We start from the raw sequence: 19,645 nt of genomic DNA on the forward strand, positions 1-19,645 counted from the left end.
TTTATTTATTTAAGGTTAAGACACGTGTCTGGTTCAGATGGTTGAGTGGATATTGTCAAAATTTTATCGTTTTGTTGTAGTTATCGAAATACTGCAATCGTGGGTTGATGACAATTTGTTTTTTTAAGAATTAAGACGCTTGTGTGTAGGGTGGTCCAATCGTTAGTCGAGTAATTGAAAGCACATTCACGAGTAGCGCCTCTAGGTGTGCGTTGAGGTGGAGTGGATGATATTAAAAGACTCATTGCTAACTAAACATGCCCAATTTGTTTTTTAAGAATTAAGAGGATCTAATTGGTGGACTGAATGACTATAAATTTTTTTTTTTACATATTTAAAAGAAACAATGTAGTCAAATGATCATAATGAAGATATAAAATCAATTTTTGGTCCTTAATCTTAAAATATCAAAATATGACCATTAATTAGGTGGTATGCCTAATTTGCCCTTTTTACTCGGCCGCTGGAGTGATTGCTCGGTCGCTGGGGTGATTGCTCGGCCGCTGGAGGCTTATGGGTGAGCTGCGCGCTCGCAGGGAAAAGCCAGCGCCCGCTGCGCGTATGGCACTTATGGTGCCATAAGTGCCATACGCATCATTTTATTACTTGGTTTTATTTTGGATTTTCGTTGGCACTTTCATTTAGGGTTTAGATTATCCATTTAGGGTTTAGATGTTCGATTTAGGATTTAGATTATTCATTTATGATTTCTTGATTCTATTATTGTTGTGCCAAAATGACTATTTTACTTTGTTTTATTTTGGATTTCCGTTGGCACTTATGGCACTAAGTGCCAACGGAAATCCAAAATAAAACCGCACTTTGACTACTTCAAAATTTTACTCACTATTTAAAAACCATTTTTGAGAAAATGTAATATAGATATGTACAAATTCAATAATGTGGATATTTTCCCATGAGAAACATGCCGTAGCATAAATTAATAGTAGCTTGATTTTAACTAGAAGTTGTAATTAAAATAATCTCAACCCCAAATCGTGGTGTATCTCAATAAATCATGAAGCTCACGATCTTGATTCCAACTGTGTTCTGCCACTAATTTTTACTTTAAAACGTGAATTAAAATATAAATTTTTAACTCTATGAATTTTCAATCATAAAATAGCCATTCCCACTTAATCATTCATCATGGCCCAATTAAGGGGTAGGTGGGCTGAAGTTTTGAATGAACGTGTTTGACGTCTGAAAGCGACGTCGTAACAGTAATCCTAGAGACAAACTACTGATTAATTCCTAACACATTCATTTTTATAATGAATGCATTATTATTAATTTATTAAGATAATCACGATTGTCGCATGGATAATTCTCTTGATGGAGACTTCCACCAAATGTCGTCGACTCATAATTTCGTCTCTTTCTTTTGGTGCTATTTTACCAAATATTTTCCATCTTCGATTATTCAATTCCAAGATTAATTATAATTATAAATTTGTAACTTAATCATCAAAATTGACACTGAACGTAAATAATGATTAATGAGACCGTAATACTTAAAGAGGTGGTCTTGTATACATCCGAGTGTACCGTATAATTGAGTTTCACCTTCACTTAGACTTTGACTCGTACTCTGATTTAAACTCATATTCTGACCCAATTTTAACACAATTTTTCCTTTTTTGTTAATGTCAAGAACCATCGTTCAGACAAAAAATTAGTAACTTTTGAAAAAGTCATATCATAATTATAAATTGAATGAAATAATTGAATTAAATTCCACACCTAACTCTATTTTTTTTTGAAGAAACACACCTAACTCTAATTAAAAAAACACCAACTCGACCCATGTTATAATGTTAGGAATCAAAATAATCTTTAAAAAAATATATACTTTTAGAAATTAGAACTAAGGGTCCCGCATTTCCAACTCAGTGGAGTTTATATAGAAACTGTGATCAAATTTCAAACCAAAAATTCCCTCTAAACCACACGCACAAAAGTGTACCGACGGCGGCGGTGGCGGTGGCGATGGAGGGATGGGAGAGGCTGATCCACCTGTTCGTGACGGTGTTTATGGCGTTTCTGCCGTCGTATCTGGTGAATCCGGCGATCACCGACGTGACGGTGGCGGCGGTCTGCGGCGGCAAAGACGAGTGCTCTCTCTCCATCTACCTCACCGGCTTCCAGCTCGCCGTGAGTCTTCGTTTACATTATTATTTTAATAAATTTTTCGTTTTTTCAGCATTCCCATATAAATATTTCGACATAAATTTTTTTTTTTGAGCAAAATTTGGACATAATATTTGTTTGTATATAATAAACGATGGATATATTAGAAAACCTCTTGTTTCTTATCCACACGCAAAAAAGAAAAAGAAGAAAAAGATCTTCTTGTTTGCTTTTTTGACAGATATTGGCTTATTTTCTAGTTTAGCATTACTTTGCAAGAAATGTAATGATTGTAATTTGATATTGTGCTTGCCTAAAAAAAAAATTGATATTGTGCTCTAATATTTTTTGGAGTACTTTCTAAATATATACTCTTCTTTTAATTATAAATTAGGATTAGAAATAAATCTAAGTATGATACACAAATATTAGTATAAATTCTAAAATATGTAATTTTAAACAAGGTTTATAGTTGCGCCAAAAAATAGAATAGTACAGTAACAAAATAAAAGCTTTAATATCATAAAATTAATTTTCAAAAGTGAACACTTGATAATGGACCGAATAACCATAATTACTATTTTCGAAAAATCGTAATTATTTTTATATAAATATAAATAATCTTATAATCAATAACATGATTAATCTATAATTTTTGCCAAGACTAAATATGATATTAACTTCAATTAAGACTACCAACAATTATAATTTTTTTCAACAAATATTTACTATATCTTTTAATTTTAAATACCTAGTGTTAATTTTTTTTTATAAATTTGTCCATCTTTAAATTCATAACAAATAAAATAGGAGTATCGAATAATTAATTTGTAACACGAAAAAAATAAACAGATAACTGGAGTGGGATCAGCGCTGATGATGCCGATGATTGGAAATTTATCCGACGCTTATGGTAGGAAGAATTTATTGACATTTCCTCTGATTCTTCAGATTATACCAATAGGTAAGTATTTTTAGTTTTTATAGATGTCTGCTTAAAATTGATTGTGTATATATATATATAGTAAAAGAATTAATATATGAATTTAATTGAGTTGGTTTCAGTGATATTGGCTTGGAGTCGGACGACGAACTTCTTTTATGCATACTATGCAATGAAGATATTGACAGACATGATTGTGGATGGAGGCGTTCTTTGCATCTCGTTTAGCTATTTGGTATTTTCTTGCCTCTCTCCACACCTAATTAATTATAGAATTTTCACCTTTCGGGATATTGTAACCGATGACAGTAGTTAAACTCATACTCCCTCCGTCTCACAAATAACATGAACTTTTTGTCATTTTGGACTGTCTTAAAAAACATGAACATTTTTATTTTTGCACACTACTCCACCACAATCTATTATCTCTATTTTTCATAAAGTGAATCATTTTTTCACTCACAATATACTTTTATCTAATACTCCATCTGTCCGCCAAGAGTATGTCACTTGCGGACGCTTAAAATGCAATTGTGGCATACTCTTGACCGACGAGGGAAGTATTTCTTAAAATCCGTGCCACTTACAAATATTCATGTTTTTATGAGACATAAGGAGTAATAATTTATCTTCCTCATAAGAAATCTCTGCAAAACATTGTATATTTATTGAAACAAAAAAAAGAACATAGCTTATAAAAAGGTTTTTGGTGCCTAAATGCAATAATTTTAGAGTAGTATGATTTTGCACATGTACTTTAAAATGAATCAAAAAATATATGAACTTTGTAACAATTTTACAATAAATTCAATTTTTGCTCAAATTCAAGTTGACTGGCAAGTCGGAATGTTGATGCGTATTCATCAAACCTTTTTAAAAAGACTTGGTTTAGAGATGTAATATACGATGTTGTTCATTCCGATGAGTACATATCGACATTCTAACTTGATAATTTGGGGAAAAATTAAATTAGTAGTAAGGGCATCCACAGTGGTGAGCCAACCTTGGCTCTTAAAAGTGGTCCCCACCACTTTTGAGCCAACACCCGACGTTGGAGAGTCAACCCCTTGACTCTTAAATTTTGATTTTTAATTTGTATTTAATTTTACTATTTATTTTCAATTAATTTTAACACTATATTTAATAACATAAATTTCATTAAAATAAAAATCAAACATTACATTAAAAAAATGAAAAATAAAAAACATTACAATAATTTTTGAAAAATTAATATATATATTTATATATATAATATTTATGTTTTTAAATTTTTGTATTATATTTTTTTATAAAATTAAGGGTTAAGGTGCAGATAGGCCCATGTAGTATAAGCCTCTATGCGTATTGCTCTCCATAGTCAATGTGTGTGCAAATAGGCCCTCGAAGTCCGAAAAATCGATCAATTAAGCCCGTTTAACTAACCGTTGTTAGTCAAACGTTAGTCAATTTTTTTTACCTCCAAATTCTTTCTTCTTCCAATTTCTACCCCCAATTCCAATTCAGCCACCACCGACATCTCCCTCGGCCTCTCTTCTCTTCCGGCGCCGACGAGGCCGCCGATCACCTCTTCTTCGCTCGAGGCGGCTGCACTGGAGTATTCTTCGGCAGCTGTGCCTTGTAAATCCCCAATTCTACCCCGCTGATGCCGCCCGAGACCTCCGACACCGATAGATTCAGCCAGGCCTTAACCATCGCCGACGTCAGCGATGGAGGCGAGTTTCTGATCGAGAAGAGCTGCAGCTCGTTCCCGCCACTGTTAACGTCATTGTTGGCGTCATCCTTGATCTCGATCACGTACTTGTCGAGGATTGAGAAATTGACCATGGATCCATATTTTTTCAAAGTCTAGTTGTTGCAATCGACCTCGGCGGCGGCAGCGGTTGTGGTCGAGGCCACAGAATCAGCGGTGGTCTCCTTGTAGCAGTTGAGCTCGTTGTTGGAGTGGGCCGAGTCGACGGAGAAGACGGCGTCAGTATTCAAATCCAACATTTCACTCTCGGTGCGTGTTTGTGCGCGAAAATAAATAAAACAAACACTTGTAACTATCCGTCCGCCGCGAGCGCGTACGTGTGAGCGATTGCAGCTAGGTAGTTGCAGATATTTCTTCAAGTCACATGAAGGAGATGAAGAATGTAGAGAGAGAAAGAGAGAGCACTGGGATTGAAGAAAACAGAATCTGTATCTTGCAGTCTAGAATGACCTTCACCGCTTCTTGATTCATGTTGAGGAGGCATTCATGTCGTGGGAGAGGTGACCGGCGATCTCGTCACCGCCGGAAGAGAAAAGAGGCCGAGGGAGATGTCGGTAGTGACTGAATTGGAATTGAGGGTAGAAATTGGAAGAGGAAAGAAATTGGGGGTACAAAAAAATTGACTAACGTTTCGGACTTCGGGGACCTATTTGCACACACATTGACTATGGATAGCAATACGCTATAGGGGCGTATACTACAGGGGCCTATCTACACATTAACTATAAAATTAATATAATTACACGAACAAATTTATTTTTTAAATAATAAAATACAATTTTAAACTTAATATAATTATGATAAAAAAAATTAAAATTCAAATGCACAGAAAATTGGTACAACACACAACACAGCTAATAAAATCGCACATATATATTAAAGTAAATAATACCACACATATAAAAAAAAAAAGAATCGACAGTTGCAAAAGGAGAAAAAATAAGAGAAAGGAATAATTTTTTTTTTATTTGGTCTTAAATTGTGATTGGGCCGTGCTAATACGCGCCCAATCAAAAATGAAAGTGTGCCGGGCACGGAGGGGGGGTTGGGCACAGAGGGACATGGGCTGGCCCAGGTCGGCGTCCGCGCCCTCCACTGTGGGTGCTCTTAAAGTTGCAAGCAACATTAAAAGACTACTCAGCCTAAATATGATGTATTTAAACGCTAATAACCATTTATAATAAAGACAATGTCGGAATAAATCATATCTAAAATATGGTATTAATTCTGTATATAGTAATAAAAATATATTGAAAACATGGCATAATTAATTGGTATTATTTGTTAGGCAGATAATGTTGGAGAAGGGAATCGTGTGGGAGCATTTGCAGCTCTAAGTGGGGTGATGAGCATGGCAAACGTTTGTGGTACATTAGCTGCCGGTTTACTCTCCATTTCTCTCATATTTAAGGTTCGTATCCAACGTTAATCACTTCGATTATTTAATGTCTAAATCTCGACAAAATTAAGATAGTAATTAATCTAATTAATTACTGCAGGTTGCATCAGTTCTAGCTATTCTTGCAGCAGTTTACATGAGAGTGTTTCTCAAGGACTCTGTCCGCGAAAAGGATGATTTGCAGCCGTTGATCTTGAGCTCGGAGGCGGACCAAACGTCCAACAAAACGGACTTCGTTCATCAAATCCCTTCGCCTAAACATGTGTTTCGTCTACTCAAGAGCAGGTAATCAAAACTCTCTGTGTGTAGAAAATGAGTCCAGGTCTATATCGTATAAAATACAAATCATTTTAAGTTTCAGTTTAAATTATAATGATCTACGGTAAATTCGTCACTTTGTTGAATGTATTTGTGGTTCGTGGCAAGAATCTCACAGGTGGCGAAAATTTCATTTTTTCATCAATTTTTACAGCCAATTCATAATGTTTTAACGAAACACATTTTTATACTGTAAATTTGATTTGTACAATAACTCAACCCTATATATAGATACATACCCAAGTGAAGGCACGGGGCTTAACTGCCCCCCACCAATTTCTATTTATTATTCTTTTTGAAATCGTTAAATTATGTGTATTTTGTGTCAATCATTATATAGTAGTCCCTGTTAATAATGAAATTGTAAACAAATTATCTTTTCTAGAAAAAAAAAAAAAAAACAAGATCCACGAAAGATTTTTTTGCATCCGCTCCTGCCTATATATATACGTTGTGTTAATTATTGCAAGATTCTAACATTTCTACCAACATCTTTTGTTAGTGTTTTATTTGTGTGACTGTGTATTGCAGCACTACATTTGCACTTGCAGCATCTGTATGTTTCTTCAATAGTGTTGGTGAGGCTGGTGCTGGTTCTTTCTTGTTGGTATTCTCTCTCTCTCTCTCTCTCTCTCGTCTCTATTTAAGTCGGCGACATACATAAACAATTACGTCATGTTTCTAACTATAATGACAGGCATGTATTCCATCACTGATTATCTTAACGATGTACGGTTTTAAAACGAACTATATATTGCTAATTCCGTTACTATACTTAAGTAATAGGCGACGGAATTTTCTATTTCAACGACGGATCATTCGTCGCCATCCACCAAATTTTCATAGTAATCTTACATGTGTTTGATGTTGCAGTACTACTTGAAGGCTCGGTTCCAGTTCAACAAAGATCAATTCTCATTGATATTTCTCATTATAAACGTCGGAGCAACTATCACTAATGTAATTAATTAGTAATGTTATTAATTACTACTAATTAATGTTCTTTTCAGTTTTCACCTCTCTAATTTCAATTATTGCATTAATATTTAATGATCCTTGAATTCCTACATGCAGGTTATTCTGATGCCTATATTAGGACCTGTTATTGGAGAACACACATTGCTTTGTTTTGGAGTCTTCAATGGATTCCTTAGTGTAAGAACTTGAATTTCTCCTAAAAATTAGTCCTCATTTTAATTTTCGATTTTATACTAAAATTTGTGACATTTTTTTCTTTCTTTCGATTATATGTACAGATGCTGCTTGAAAGCATAGCATGGGCACCTTGGGTTAGTAGTACTTCATTTATCTTAAAGAAACAAATTGATTCCTCTTCATCAAAATTCAGTTTCTCTTATTAATTAACACATTATTAATTAAACAACATTTTTGTAGGTACCTTATCTTGCTTCATCTTTGGGCATGTTCTTTACTCTATCGAGCTCTTGCGTAAGTAGCGTCGTTACTGAATATAATAATTTATTACATATACAATTATAAAAGTGTAATTTTACAAATTTTGATGTACCTATTCTAAGGTTAGTTTATTTAAATTTATAACTATTTAGCCCGTCGTTGTACATATGTAATTTGTGTTCTCATGTACAATTTGTTCCTAAACCAATCACAGATAAGAAGCATCATTTCAAAACAAGTTGGCTCAAATGAACAAGTAAGTTCCAATTTTTTTTTTTAATTTTTCTTGAGCTATAATGATTTGATGAATATATCCTTACATAAGCTATAAAAATTTCTTACATCATGAGCAGGGAATTGCACAAGGATCTCTATTAGCCATAACTTCATTATCTAGTGTCATATCTCCATTAGTCTACAGCCCCATCTCAGGTATATTCGGAATTAGCTAGATACGTTACAATTTCGTATTTTAATCGAGCATAAACGAGTTTTTTTTTTTCTCTTTTTTTTTCCTCAGCTTGGTTTCTGTCGGACAATCCACCATTTGATTTCCCTGGTTTTTGTATGTTGTGCGTCGGATTTTCTTATGTAAGATATTTTAAATTGAAATTTATTATGTTCTAAATTGTGTTTCATATCACGTGCTAATTACATATCTTTGTGATTTGCAGGTGATAGCTCTGATTCTGAGTCTAGTGATTAAGATTAAACCCTTCATTTCAAAAGACACCACACATCAAGCATTGTGTTGAGGCAAGCCATGGTTTGATGGTTTTAAGGTTTGATCAATTTCTACGACATTTTCCACTAAAATTAATGTAGTAGAAACTGCGATAGAAATAACTCAACGATTACTTAAATTTGTAGTTTTACACGATTTTTAAAATGTTGTAATTACTTGAATGTGTAGTTTTACACAATTTGATAGATGTGTAACACAAATATACAATGTAAATTACATTTTTCAACTACATATTATAGATAATACTATATGTTTAATTGCATACCATTGAAATCATCTAGTGGTAAAATGAATATTTCAAAGATTAAAGGTCTTAAGTTATGTTATATCTGGATTTTTAAGTACTCTCTCAGTTCACAAAAAATAGTCTTAGAAGGGGACGACACATATTTTAATGAAAATGATTTAATTTATTATGAATGGAGAAAGGGGCCGACTTAAAACATAGTATTAGTAATGATAATTAATTGTATTGTGAGTGGAGAATAGGTCCCACCATGTAATAGATAGTTTCCAAAAAAAGGAAAGAGACTAATTTCCATGAATATCCAAAAATGACAAAAATTAATGAATTATTTCTTATGGACAGAAGGAGTATAATTTATGGAGTGGCAATGCATACAAAGAGCCATTTTAAAAACTTGTATGAGTTTTTATCCACTTTCATAAAAACATGAGTTTGGGTAGCCACTATTGTGTAAAAAGACAATTGTAACCTTATGGGTCCCATTTGAAAAGAAAGAGACGGTTTCTTCTTTAAAAACTGACGAGTTTTTATTTCATATTTTAAATTGGTCCCACACTTTTCTGGGTCACTGTCTTTGTAGTACAGTTACACGATAGATCTATGCACGGTAGAGCTATGCACAGTATATGTATGCACGGTTGGTGTATGCACATATATACACGGTTCTGTGTTTGTTAGTTAATGTACTTGGTCAATTATAATTATCTATGTAAATTAATTAACTCTTTTTGCTAAAAGGGCCATACTTTTGTTGTAGAATGATTAAAATCTGAATTAGGTTTGTTTTTGCAAACCTTAACTATGTTTTCTATATCATTTGCTTTGTAGAAAGTCTAAAATGCCCTTAAAAAATGTTGATATTGACTTGGAAATATAACTCTTTCTCATTTATTTTCTTGTACATGGTAGCTGATTTTTAAATAAATAAAAAAGATAAAACTGTTGAAACATAAACCCATTTCGCAGCTGTGAACAAATCCTCCTCATTTATGTGTGTTCTTAAATACACAGTTGGCATACACGGTGTAAATAAGTGTTCTTACCTAAGCCTTATTTGTAGTAGTGTAGTCAAATTTTATCAGGCAAAATTATTGAAAGCATTCGTGCGAAGACGACATCACAAAAAAAAGTGTAGTATTTGTCGGAGTCAAGATCACACAAAAAATGCATGTCCAATGCGAGTAGGTTACCGTTATTGTTTAGGGTTTATGTTGTTGATTGATGGTCATTGATGGGAGTATATTTGGATTGATTTTGTTATTGTTTGTTGTTTATGATGGTCATTGTTATATTGTTTTTGACGCAAAACATGTATAAATGGATCTAAAAATTTATTACAGACATTTTTTACAATCTTCGGGGAAATCGTGTAATGTTAGGTCCCGGAAGGTCTAGAATAGGTGTATGGGAGGGAGGGGAATACACCTATATGCTATTTTTAATAAACGAACACAACCCTATGACTATAGAAAGAGTTAAGGAAAACTTTAGTTGCAAAGGTTGAAGACTGATACTGAATCTCTCTTCAGTAAAGATATATCAGTAAGTCCGAGACTTTAACTGATATGCGTGAGGCTTCAGTCTTTATTGTAAAACAGAGAAGGGCTATGAATCTTCCTGACTATCCGAAGATATATCAGTCAGACTAATATCACTGGCAACGAAAAACTTTTCTTTTGAAATAGCCTTTGTGATTAAACACGTTGTCAAGATTTAGTTTCACTTTGCAATTAATCAGTTACAGTTAACAAGGAGTTTGTGCACAGATAAGAAAGTAAAAACTGAAAGCGATAAATGACAAAGGAATTTTTATGTGGCTCGGAATTCAATTCCTATGTCCACGGTTAGTTGATCACACTGACAAACACTCTGGGCTTCTGCTTACGGGTGCACAGTAAACCTTGAAACTGAAAATTAAATTTTTAGTACCAACACACTGGGTTGGATTTCTCGCTCACTCTTAGCTCGCTAAGACACAACAATGTTTTGTCTGCGACTGCTAAGATCTCTTGGAGTCAGAACACTGGTCTGAACTCCTCTCGGCTCAAACGCTCTTTTCGGTTAGTTGAAAGGAGGTTTGAAAACTACCAACTAGATCACAGAAACCATGCTCTCTGTGATCAGTAACTTAGGCTTTGGATATACAATATTTGCTTAAGGTTCTAAGAGAATATATGTAATCAGTAGTAGACTGATTTTGGCTTTCAGATTCTCTTCTTCAATTCAAACTTTGGAAGGCTTTGATTTGCTGAGTTGCGATTTCGGCAGCGTTTCAGCTTGTGTATTTGAATCGCTGAAGATTGAAGTTTTCCTCAAGCTCTATTTATAGGAGAGGTCTTGAATAGATCCGTTGGCGGAGATGGTCTTCAAGAATTCATTCGTTGGAGAGAAATTCGAACTTGGCTGAGGCTTTAATCTTCGAGGTTCCTTATTTGGTGAGAAACGGCTACTTAGGTACATGAGGTAAGACGTCTCTGAAAAGGTAATCACCAAAAAGGAATGCTCTGCAGAGAAAGGACGATCCTTGAAATCTCTGCATTTAATGCGGCTGTACTTGACATGCGTGGCTTCCTTTTAACTCAGGTGGTTCAGTCCGAGGAAAAAAGTTAACTGATACTTGACTTTAGTATCAGTCCGCTAAAGCCACGTGGTCAACATTAATGAATCAGTCATAACTGAACCTTCAGTTGAGAAACTCGTTTAGTCAAACATCAATATTTGACTCTGCCTTTAATCGCAAACATCAGTTGAGTTCTTCAGTCTTCAGTCATAAGAACTCTAGCTAAACTAGAAAAAGAATTGCAACACTTGAGTTCGAAAAGTTCTAGTCTATTACAAAGAGAATTTAACAATTTTGGTATCATCAAAACTAGGGCAAGGATATTTCACCAAGTTCCCAACATGTATTTGAGCGACCATGACAACAACTCTACCGTGAGAGCTGTGCTACCATGAACACAGATCAACCATGCTATCGTGGCCCTAATCGTCTAACAGTGTCCCCTAAACCGTGGATTATAGGAGAATAATAGAAAATGATAATTTTTAACTGATTATTTATTATCAGTGAATGTTAGCACCATATATATGATTCTAATACGTTTAAATTAAGATACAATTCATTCAACATGTTCATTTGCATGAAAATTGATCGAGATTTCACAATCTCACATTAGTAAGTTCATTTCATACTAGGCTTATTTCATAGTTATACTAAGATAATATTGTAAGTTTGTCATATGTGAATCTATTAGTTAAGAATTAATAGTAAATCGATCTAGATTATCATTATATTATAAATAATGAAGTCCAAAATAATATTATATATCATAAAATTATTATATTAGGTAAATATATGACTTTTTATAATAGTACATGGTTTCGTGTTGCACGTGCGCCTTAAACGTGCTACCGAGGACCATAACCATGTAATAGTGTGCCATAAACCGTGGATTGTAGGGGAATAATAGAAAAATGATAACTTTTAACTGGTTATTTATTATTAGTGAATGTTATCACCATGATGGTCTTTAAATGGCCTAAGTCTCTTTTTTATGAGTTGGATCGTAAATGTAGAAATTTTATATGGACATGAAATACGGATCAAAAGCCAACTTGTGGGGTAAAGTGGGATAAATGTTGCGCCACTAAAGAGAAGGGCAGGCTGGGAGCTCGTTCTTTCTCGATGATGAATATGAGCTTCCTCATGAAGTTAGCTTGGAATATGGTTAGAGGACAAGGTTTTGCACGTGGGCTGCTACGGTCTCGATACCTTGATAATTTTGGGTATGCGAAGCGTTTGGTGGCTAACTCTTTCGTTTGGATCGATCTTAAAGAGGAGATCAATAACTTGGTGGAATGCACTTACACTGCTATTGGAGATGGGAGTTCCACTTTCTTCTGGCTCGATGATTGGCTTGGGTACCGGCTGTGTGACCGTCTCGCCATTCCACATTACGTGCATGAGTTCCTCATGCAGCCGGTGTCCGAGTATTTCTTTGACAATAAATGGCACTTCTCGGCTAATTTTGTGAAGCATTATCCGGATATCGTGGGTGACATGCTCACCTTACAGATGGACTCGGATGCAGACATCCGCTATTGGAAAAAATCCCTACGTGGTAATGTCACGTCGGCCCTAGCTTACGCTGATTCTTCTCACAGGTATCCTATGGTGGGCTGGGGTACATGGATTTGGGATAACAACATTCATGTCCGACGATCTTTAACTTGCTGGCGGATTTTTCATGATCACTTACCCACCATTGATAATTTGATCAAGCAGGGTTTGATCACTCCAAATTGTTGCCCTCTTTGTCGGCATCATGGCAAGTCTATAAACCATATTTTTTGGAACTGCTCTTGTGTGAGGCCTATTTGGGAAACTTTGCTCAGCTGGTTTGGCAAAGATTATATGATTCATAGTGCGGATGTCCATGACTTTCTTGTTCAGGTCTGGAATATTTCCTTCAGCTCGCTGATTGCTTTATGGTGGAAATTCAGTATTATTACGGTCTTGTGGCGTATATGGCAAGGGTGGAACTCTGCTGTTTTTTACTATATTCCTTTTGATGCTAGAGCTGTCTGTCAATTCTTGAAAGTCTTGGTCAAAGATTTGGCTAATCGAGAGATTAAGCAGATTTTGGAGAAGAGTGTTGCTTAGTGATGGGGGATCGCACTTCAACAATAAGTGGCTAGCAAGTTTGTTGGCAAAGTATATATGGAGTGAAGCACAAGGTGACAACTCCATATCATCCCCAAGATAATGGGCAGGCAAAGTTGGCTAATCGAGAGATTAAGCAGATTTTGGAGAAGAGTGTTGCCAACAAGAAGGATTGAGCGAAACATTTGGATGATGCTCTTTGGGCATATCGCACTGCTTACAAGACTCCTATTGGTATATCTTCATATCAACTTGTTTTTGGCAAATCATGTCATTTACCTGTTGAAATTGAGCATAAGGCATATTGGGCAACAAGGAGAATCAATATGGAGTTCAAGGAGACGGGTTTAACTCGGCGTGATTTATTGACTGAGTTGGATAAGTGGCAGAATGAGGCCTATGAGAGTTCTCGTATTTACAAGAAGAGGGCCAATAAATTCCATGATTTGAGCATTCACACCAAGGAGTTCAAGCCAGGACAAAAGGTTCTCTTGTATAATTCTAAGCTGCATTTATTTTATGGCATGTTGCAATACAAGTGGACGGGACCTTATGTGGTGTGTAAGAGTAATTGGAATGAGACTTATGAGTTATTCAATGCTGATGGTAATACTTTTACTGTCAATGGCCATCGTCTCAAGCCTTACTTCAAGTCGGATTTTGATCGTGGTCTTGAAGTTGTCAAATTCAATGATCCGTCATGTATAAGGTATCGTCGAGCTATAGACGTTAAATTTAGCACTTGTTGGGAGGTAACCCCAATGTCTATTGCATTATGAGTTTGTTTTATTTTAGTGTTTCTTGTGTTTTTAACGTTTTTGCTAGTGTTTTAAAAAAATGGCGAAAGTGAAATCGGCGACCTGGCCCAGTAGGTCGCCGAAATCGGCGTTTTGGAAGCAAGGAATCGGCGGGCGCCGTATAGGTCGCCGAAATCTCTGTCGTGAATTTTGCCTTGGGACGAAAAATTCGGAGACCACCGAATTTGTACTGAAAATAGTCGATTTTCGGTGACCCACTCGGCGACCGCCGAGTAGGTCGTCGTTTCCTCCCAGGCTAGTTTTAATAGAGATTTTTCCTTCTTTTTCACACACTTCGCCCAGAACACACACTAAGCACACATAGTAGGTGAAAATTTCGATTTTCTCTTTCAAATTGCTCCCAACCACTTTGAATCTTCCCAATTCATTCCACACACTTCATACCCATTACATTAACTTCCATTCCATCCGATTACTTCATATTTTCATCCACAAATTCGGGAGATTCAAAAACTTGGGGTTTTTGAAGAATTTTCTACAATTTTTTATTTTTGCCTAAATCTTTGAGGTATGTGGTTTCTAACTCTCAATCTAGTTATATTCCTACACTATTGCTACGTTTTTGTGAGTCTTTGGTGGATTTTTGATGAAGTGGAGTAGCTAGGGTTTATGCTAGAACTATGAATTGAGCTTACTTGTTGGAATAAATCACATTACTTCGCTTAGTGTTGGTGTTTGTGATTATTGCTATGATTATTCTTGTGGTGATGAACTTGTGTGAATCTACAATACATGCTAGATTAGGAGTGTTAGTCTCAATTGGTGCCTATCTTTGTTATATATGTTTCTTGTGCTTAGTTGAAGATACTTAGATGAATTATTGTTGGCATTGATGGTATCCTTGAGACTATATTTCATATGAGGATTAAGCATGATATTGGGGGATTATTTGTGTTGTGTGAGTTGAGAATGATGTTGGAGGTCGTTGGGTGATGAATGTTTGTTTTGGTTGAAAACTTATGGTGTAATGAATGGATACTAACTAGAGATTAATCACAGGTACTAAGAGACGTCGAGCTAATGCCCCATCAAGCTCCCGGCAAGTAGCCGAGTATACACAAGTGGACCCCAAGTTTCATGGGGTGTCACAAATATCAGAGGATGAGCGCCCAAGATTCAATACGCTAGCGGGGAGATGGATGGAGGCAACACGGTATGTCGACCACGACCTTCTCTGGGAGATGGGCATTTATGATTACGTGCGGCTGTTGTTCTACCACTTAGGATGGGTTTCTATCTTCAATGGTGGATGGCCCACCTATGAAAGAGTGGTCCTCGAGATCTTAAGCACGATTGACAAATCGGTGTTTAATCAAACTACTCCCACAAGGCTGTCTTTTCAGCTCAACAATATTTGGGAGGCTGACGTCCCAGTGGTGGAAATCACGCTGCCCAGTCACACTTTGTATTCTATTGGAGCAGAATTCAATGCCACGACATTTTGGAAGGAGATAGTATTTCCTGACACTGGCCCATTCATGTCGGGGACATCGAGTGCAGCCGACATTCGGAATCCGATCTTGAGGATGACGCACTGCATTATTGCCCATACCGTCCTTGCTCGGAAAGACAACAACCATGTGACACAACAAGAACTATTTATTATTTGGGGGATGCTGACGCGCACACTTTTGGACTTAACCCAAATCCTTCTCAAGCAGCTGTTCAGAGCGTCGAGGGCCCAATCAAGGGTTATCGCAATTGGAGGGATGCTTACATCCCTCGCACGCCGTAGATGCCCCGTGATTTCTACGTGCCAATCTTTTTACCCATTCGTGTTATTGTTTTGTTTTTCTCGTTGTTCGAGGACGAACAACATCTTAAGTTTGGGGGAGTTGATAAACACTCATTTTGCATAGCTTTTATGGCTTATATTCTGTAAATTATGTCAAAGTTGTGCCCATTGTGTTATCGTTTAGAGTTTATTTCTTATCATTTCGTGATTTCACGTTTGGGTATAGTTTTGGCTAATTTGATACAGGACTGAGTGTTTTCGGAGCATTAGGAACCAATTGAGTATGTCTACAAGAAGAGATGGAAGAGAAACGAGCCTGGATATCGAGAAAGGACAAATAAAATGTGCTACGTGCGAGAAAAGAAGAAAACGGCGACCTAAGGAGTAGGTCACCGAAATTGGGCATTTTTGAGAAGGGATTCGGCGACCCACTTGGTGACCGCCGAGTAGGCCGCCGATATCCCTTGATGGTTTTAACACTTGAAGTCGAAAAATCGGCGGTCACCGATTTCGTTGGTTTTGAACGTGTAACTCGACCGCCGATCAAGGCACCGATTGCACCGCATTTTTCAGCCTTCTATGTTTTATCAGTATTTTCTGATTTGTGTACTGGGTTTTTCCTAAGACTATATATAGACCTTTTATTTGACCTATCTAGGGTTCCCAACTTTAGTTTTCAGTTATTTAGCTTTTAGTTTTCATTGCTTTCCAGTTTTTAGAGCTCAGATTGAATTTCTGTAAGGATTAAAGATTCATGATTGTTACATTGGATTTACTACGAGTTTTTGTATATAATTCAGTTTTTATGATTTCTTTCTTATTAATTATGTTTATGCTTTCTTTTACTATGTCTCGTTATCTGATTATAGGGCTTGTAAATAGTTAATTAGATTCTTGTAATTAATTTGTTAATATCTATTTCCTTCCAGTTTATGATTCATACTTTCTCGTGCTTGAATTCTTGTGAATTACTTGATCAATAATTTACATGTATAGCTATTCGGTTGGAGACCTAGCGAAAATAACTGTTTAGCGGATTCAGGAATGTATGATATGATTTTAACCTTGAGACCTGACGGAGATAGGTGAATCATAGTGAGCTATTCTTAGGAGCTATTGGGAGTTAGTAGATTATCTTGAGACCTGACGGAGATAGATAATTTATTAATCTACGATCTTTGCTACTCTGACGAGAGTATTTGATTAAATGTGTGATCTTTCATCATAACTGGATTAAACTGGTAAATAGGATTAATAGATTGATTGTGTGAATTTGGTTAGTGAATTTACTTCCCAATGATCAATCGTTTTATTATTTGATTTTTCTACATGAATTTTATTTACTGTGTTCTAAATTTAGTTTTTTTTTAATAGTCCTTGTGGATACGATACTTTGCTTGCTGTTTTCGTGCTACAATTACACTGTTTAGTTGCAGTTTTGTCGCTAGTTAAAATAGTGATCAGCTTCCTCTCGTGGTTGGACGAGATTATGGCTAGAATCCGACTCCACCTACGTTGTTCACTTACTCTCTTCTAGATCGTCGGATATCCCCTGGCATTTTTATTCCGTACTGGCGCCATAACTTGCTCCGTATTCAGAATTTTGAGGCTTTTCTACGTTACACACATTTACCGAGAGGGTAACTCGGCAGCGGACGTCATGGCCAATCTGGCTCGCCAGGAAGGTTGGTATCCCTACGCGATTAATAAACTCTCGCATGCCGTTTCTTTTGACGTTTACACACAGCTACTCGCGCCGGATTTAGGAGTTTGGTGTGTGTAGGGTTTTCTATTTCTTGGAAGAGGCTTTTTTACGTACACTTGGCAGAGGTGCACTTGGGTTTGACTGTTTGAGGTTGGGTGAGTGGGACCCCTTTGGTAGCTCCATGGCAGCTCACGTTGTCGACGTCGAGGTTCTTTGAGGATCTTATGCTGCGTTTGGGTCTTGAGTTTTTCCGTTGGTCGTCTTGAGGTTTGGGGCGTGGTTGCGACTTCTTCGAGTATAGCCTCGCTGCTGTCTTGTTGGCAGCTTCGCCTCTCTTTTGTTTGGTTGTTTTTGTTTGTTTTGTTTGTGGGAGGTTGGAGCCGGGACCGTTTAAGGACGATGGTTAGGCCGGAGTTCTGGAAATGGTCCTTCCCGCTTTTTCTTCTATGTCTTGTTTCTTTGTCGTCGTAGACAAGCACTCTTTTTCCTATTTACGATTTTCCCGTTTGGGTTTTCTGTAAATAGGTTTTAATGAGGCTCTGTCCCTAGTCTGTTTTTTTTTTTGTGTGCTTTCAAGGGTTTCTTAGGTCTTTTTCTTTTCTTTTATATATACAACCGCATTTTAATAAGTGAACTAGTACGTACGCCCGTGCGATGCACGGAAAACATCAAAATTAAATGATATATTTAAATAAATAAATATAAATACTAAACAAAATCAAAATATAAGCAAATACAAAATTTACCTTTAGAAATAAAATAATCCAAATCTAATACTCAATGAAACCCTGAATTTGAAAATGCAAAATTTCAACTTTGCATAAAGTAAAATAATAATTATAGTTAATAAATAATTAAAAATTATTTGATAGTGAAAATTAGCATTACACATTATTTTTATAGAGTATTACACGTCATAATAAATAAGTAAGTATACATATATTTTTCATACAGAAATATAAATAAAAATTCATATTTGAAATTATATTTTAATATATATAACTAATTATACACCAACAAAAGTATTAAAATTAATACAAAAAAAATATTTTTGAAAGAGAATAATAAAATGAACCAATATATTTTCATTCACATCTATTACATTCCAAACTATTATAATTAAAGAAAGATGTAAAACACAAAACACGGCATGTACTTTTTTTTTCCTTTAAAAATATAACAAAATAGAAAAGGAAATAAATTTAATATAGTAGAAAAAAAAGTAAACATATTATTAAGGAGAGAAAAAAAAAACCGAATTGAAGTCAGCTGAATAAGAAAAATAAAAGGGGAATATGAATAAGCGCGGGGGAAATTTGCTGAATTGCTCTTGCATCTAGAGGCTGCTTGAGGCCGCGGGCCAGCCCAGGTTCCCGTGACGTTGGTTCGAGGAGGGCAGCTAGGCGGAGGATGAGTCTCCATCAAGTTTGATGAGTAAATGGCAAATGGCGGCTGAATCTCCGTCAGAGGCCGGTTGATCAATGCAGTGGTGGAATTGGCAAAAGATGAGAGAGGGTGAGGAAAAGGGTTTCGAAGTTTGGGGATTTTTTCATTTTTGTAATTAGATTGTTGCAGAATATGTTGGAGAGAGGAGACGGAAGTAAGTTTGATAGCAGTTAAAAGAAGAGTGGATAGTGGGAGAGAGAAAATAGAATGAGGTTTCGTGGAAAATAAAATGTAAGAAATGGGGTTCGTGGGTATAAGGCGTATCCATTTTCATATAATAAATAGATATATAGATATAGATTAATTAAAATAGATATAGATTTGCCCTTT

The 19,645-nt window shown here is 35.8% G+C and overlaps 2 protein-coding genes across 2 annotated transcripts; both read left to right on the top strand.

Annotated features, from left to right (window-relative positions):
- The first annotated feature begins 1,816 nt into the window (after positions 1–1,816).
- Positions 1,817–8,963, top strand: LOC130989252 (uncharacterized). The gene is made up of 14 exons (XM_057913212.1): positions 1,817–2,154; positions 2,983–3,094; positions 3,196–3,308; positions 6,112–6,234; positions 6,323–6,507; positions 7,072–7,147; positions 7,414–7,500; positions 7,615–7,695; positions 7,797–7,829; positions 7,936–7,989; positions 8,171–8,212; positions 8,310–8,388; positions 8,477–8,547; positions 8,631–8,963. Exons 1-14 carry the CDS (start codon positions 1,990–1,992, stop codon positions 8,709–8,711), a joined length of 1,302 nt encoding a protein of 433 aa, XP_057769195.1. The 5' UTR covers positions 1,817–1,989; the 3' UTR covers positions 8,712–8,963.
- A 4,974-nt stretch (positions 8,964–13,937) lies between these two features.
- LOC130990825 (uncharacterized) lies at positions 13,938–14,390 on the top strand. Its single transcript, XM_057915059.1, has one exon. It carries the CDS (start codon positions 13,938–13,940, stop codon positions 14,388–14,390), a length of 453 nt encoding a protein of 150 aa, XP_057771042.1.
- The last annotated feature ends 5,255 nt before the right edge of the window (positions 14,391–19,645 follow it).

The sequence above is a fragment of the Salvia miltiorrhiza genome, chromosome 6, assembly GCF_028751815.1.
Source record: "Salvia miltiorrhiza cultivar Shanhuang (shh) chromosome 6, IMPLAD_Smil_shh, whole genome shotgun sequence".
NCBI classification, from domain to species: Eukaryota; Viridiplantae; Streptophyta; class Magnoliopsida; order Lamiales; family Lamiaceae; genus Salvia; species Salvia miltiorrhiza.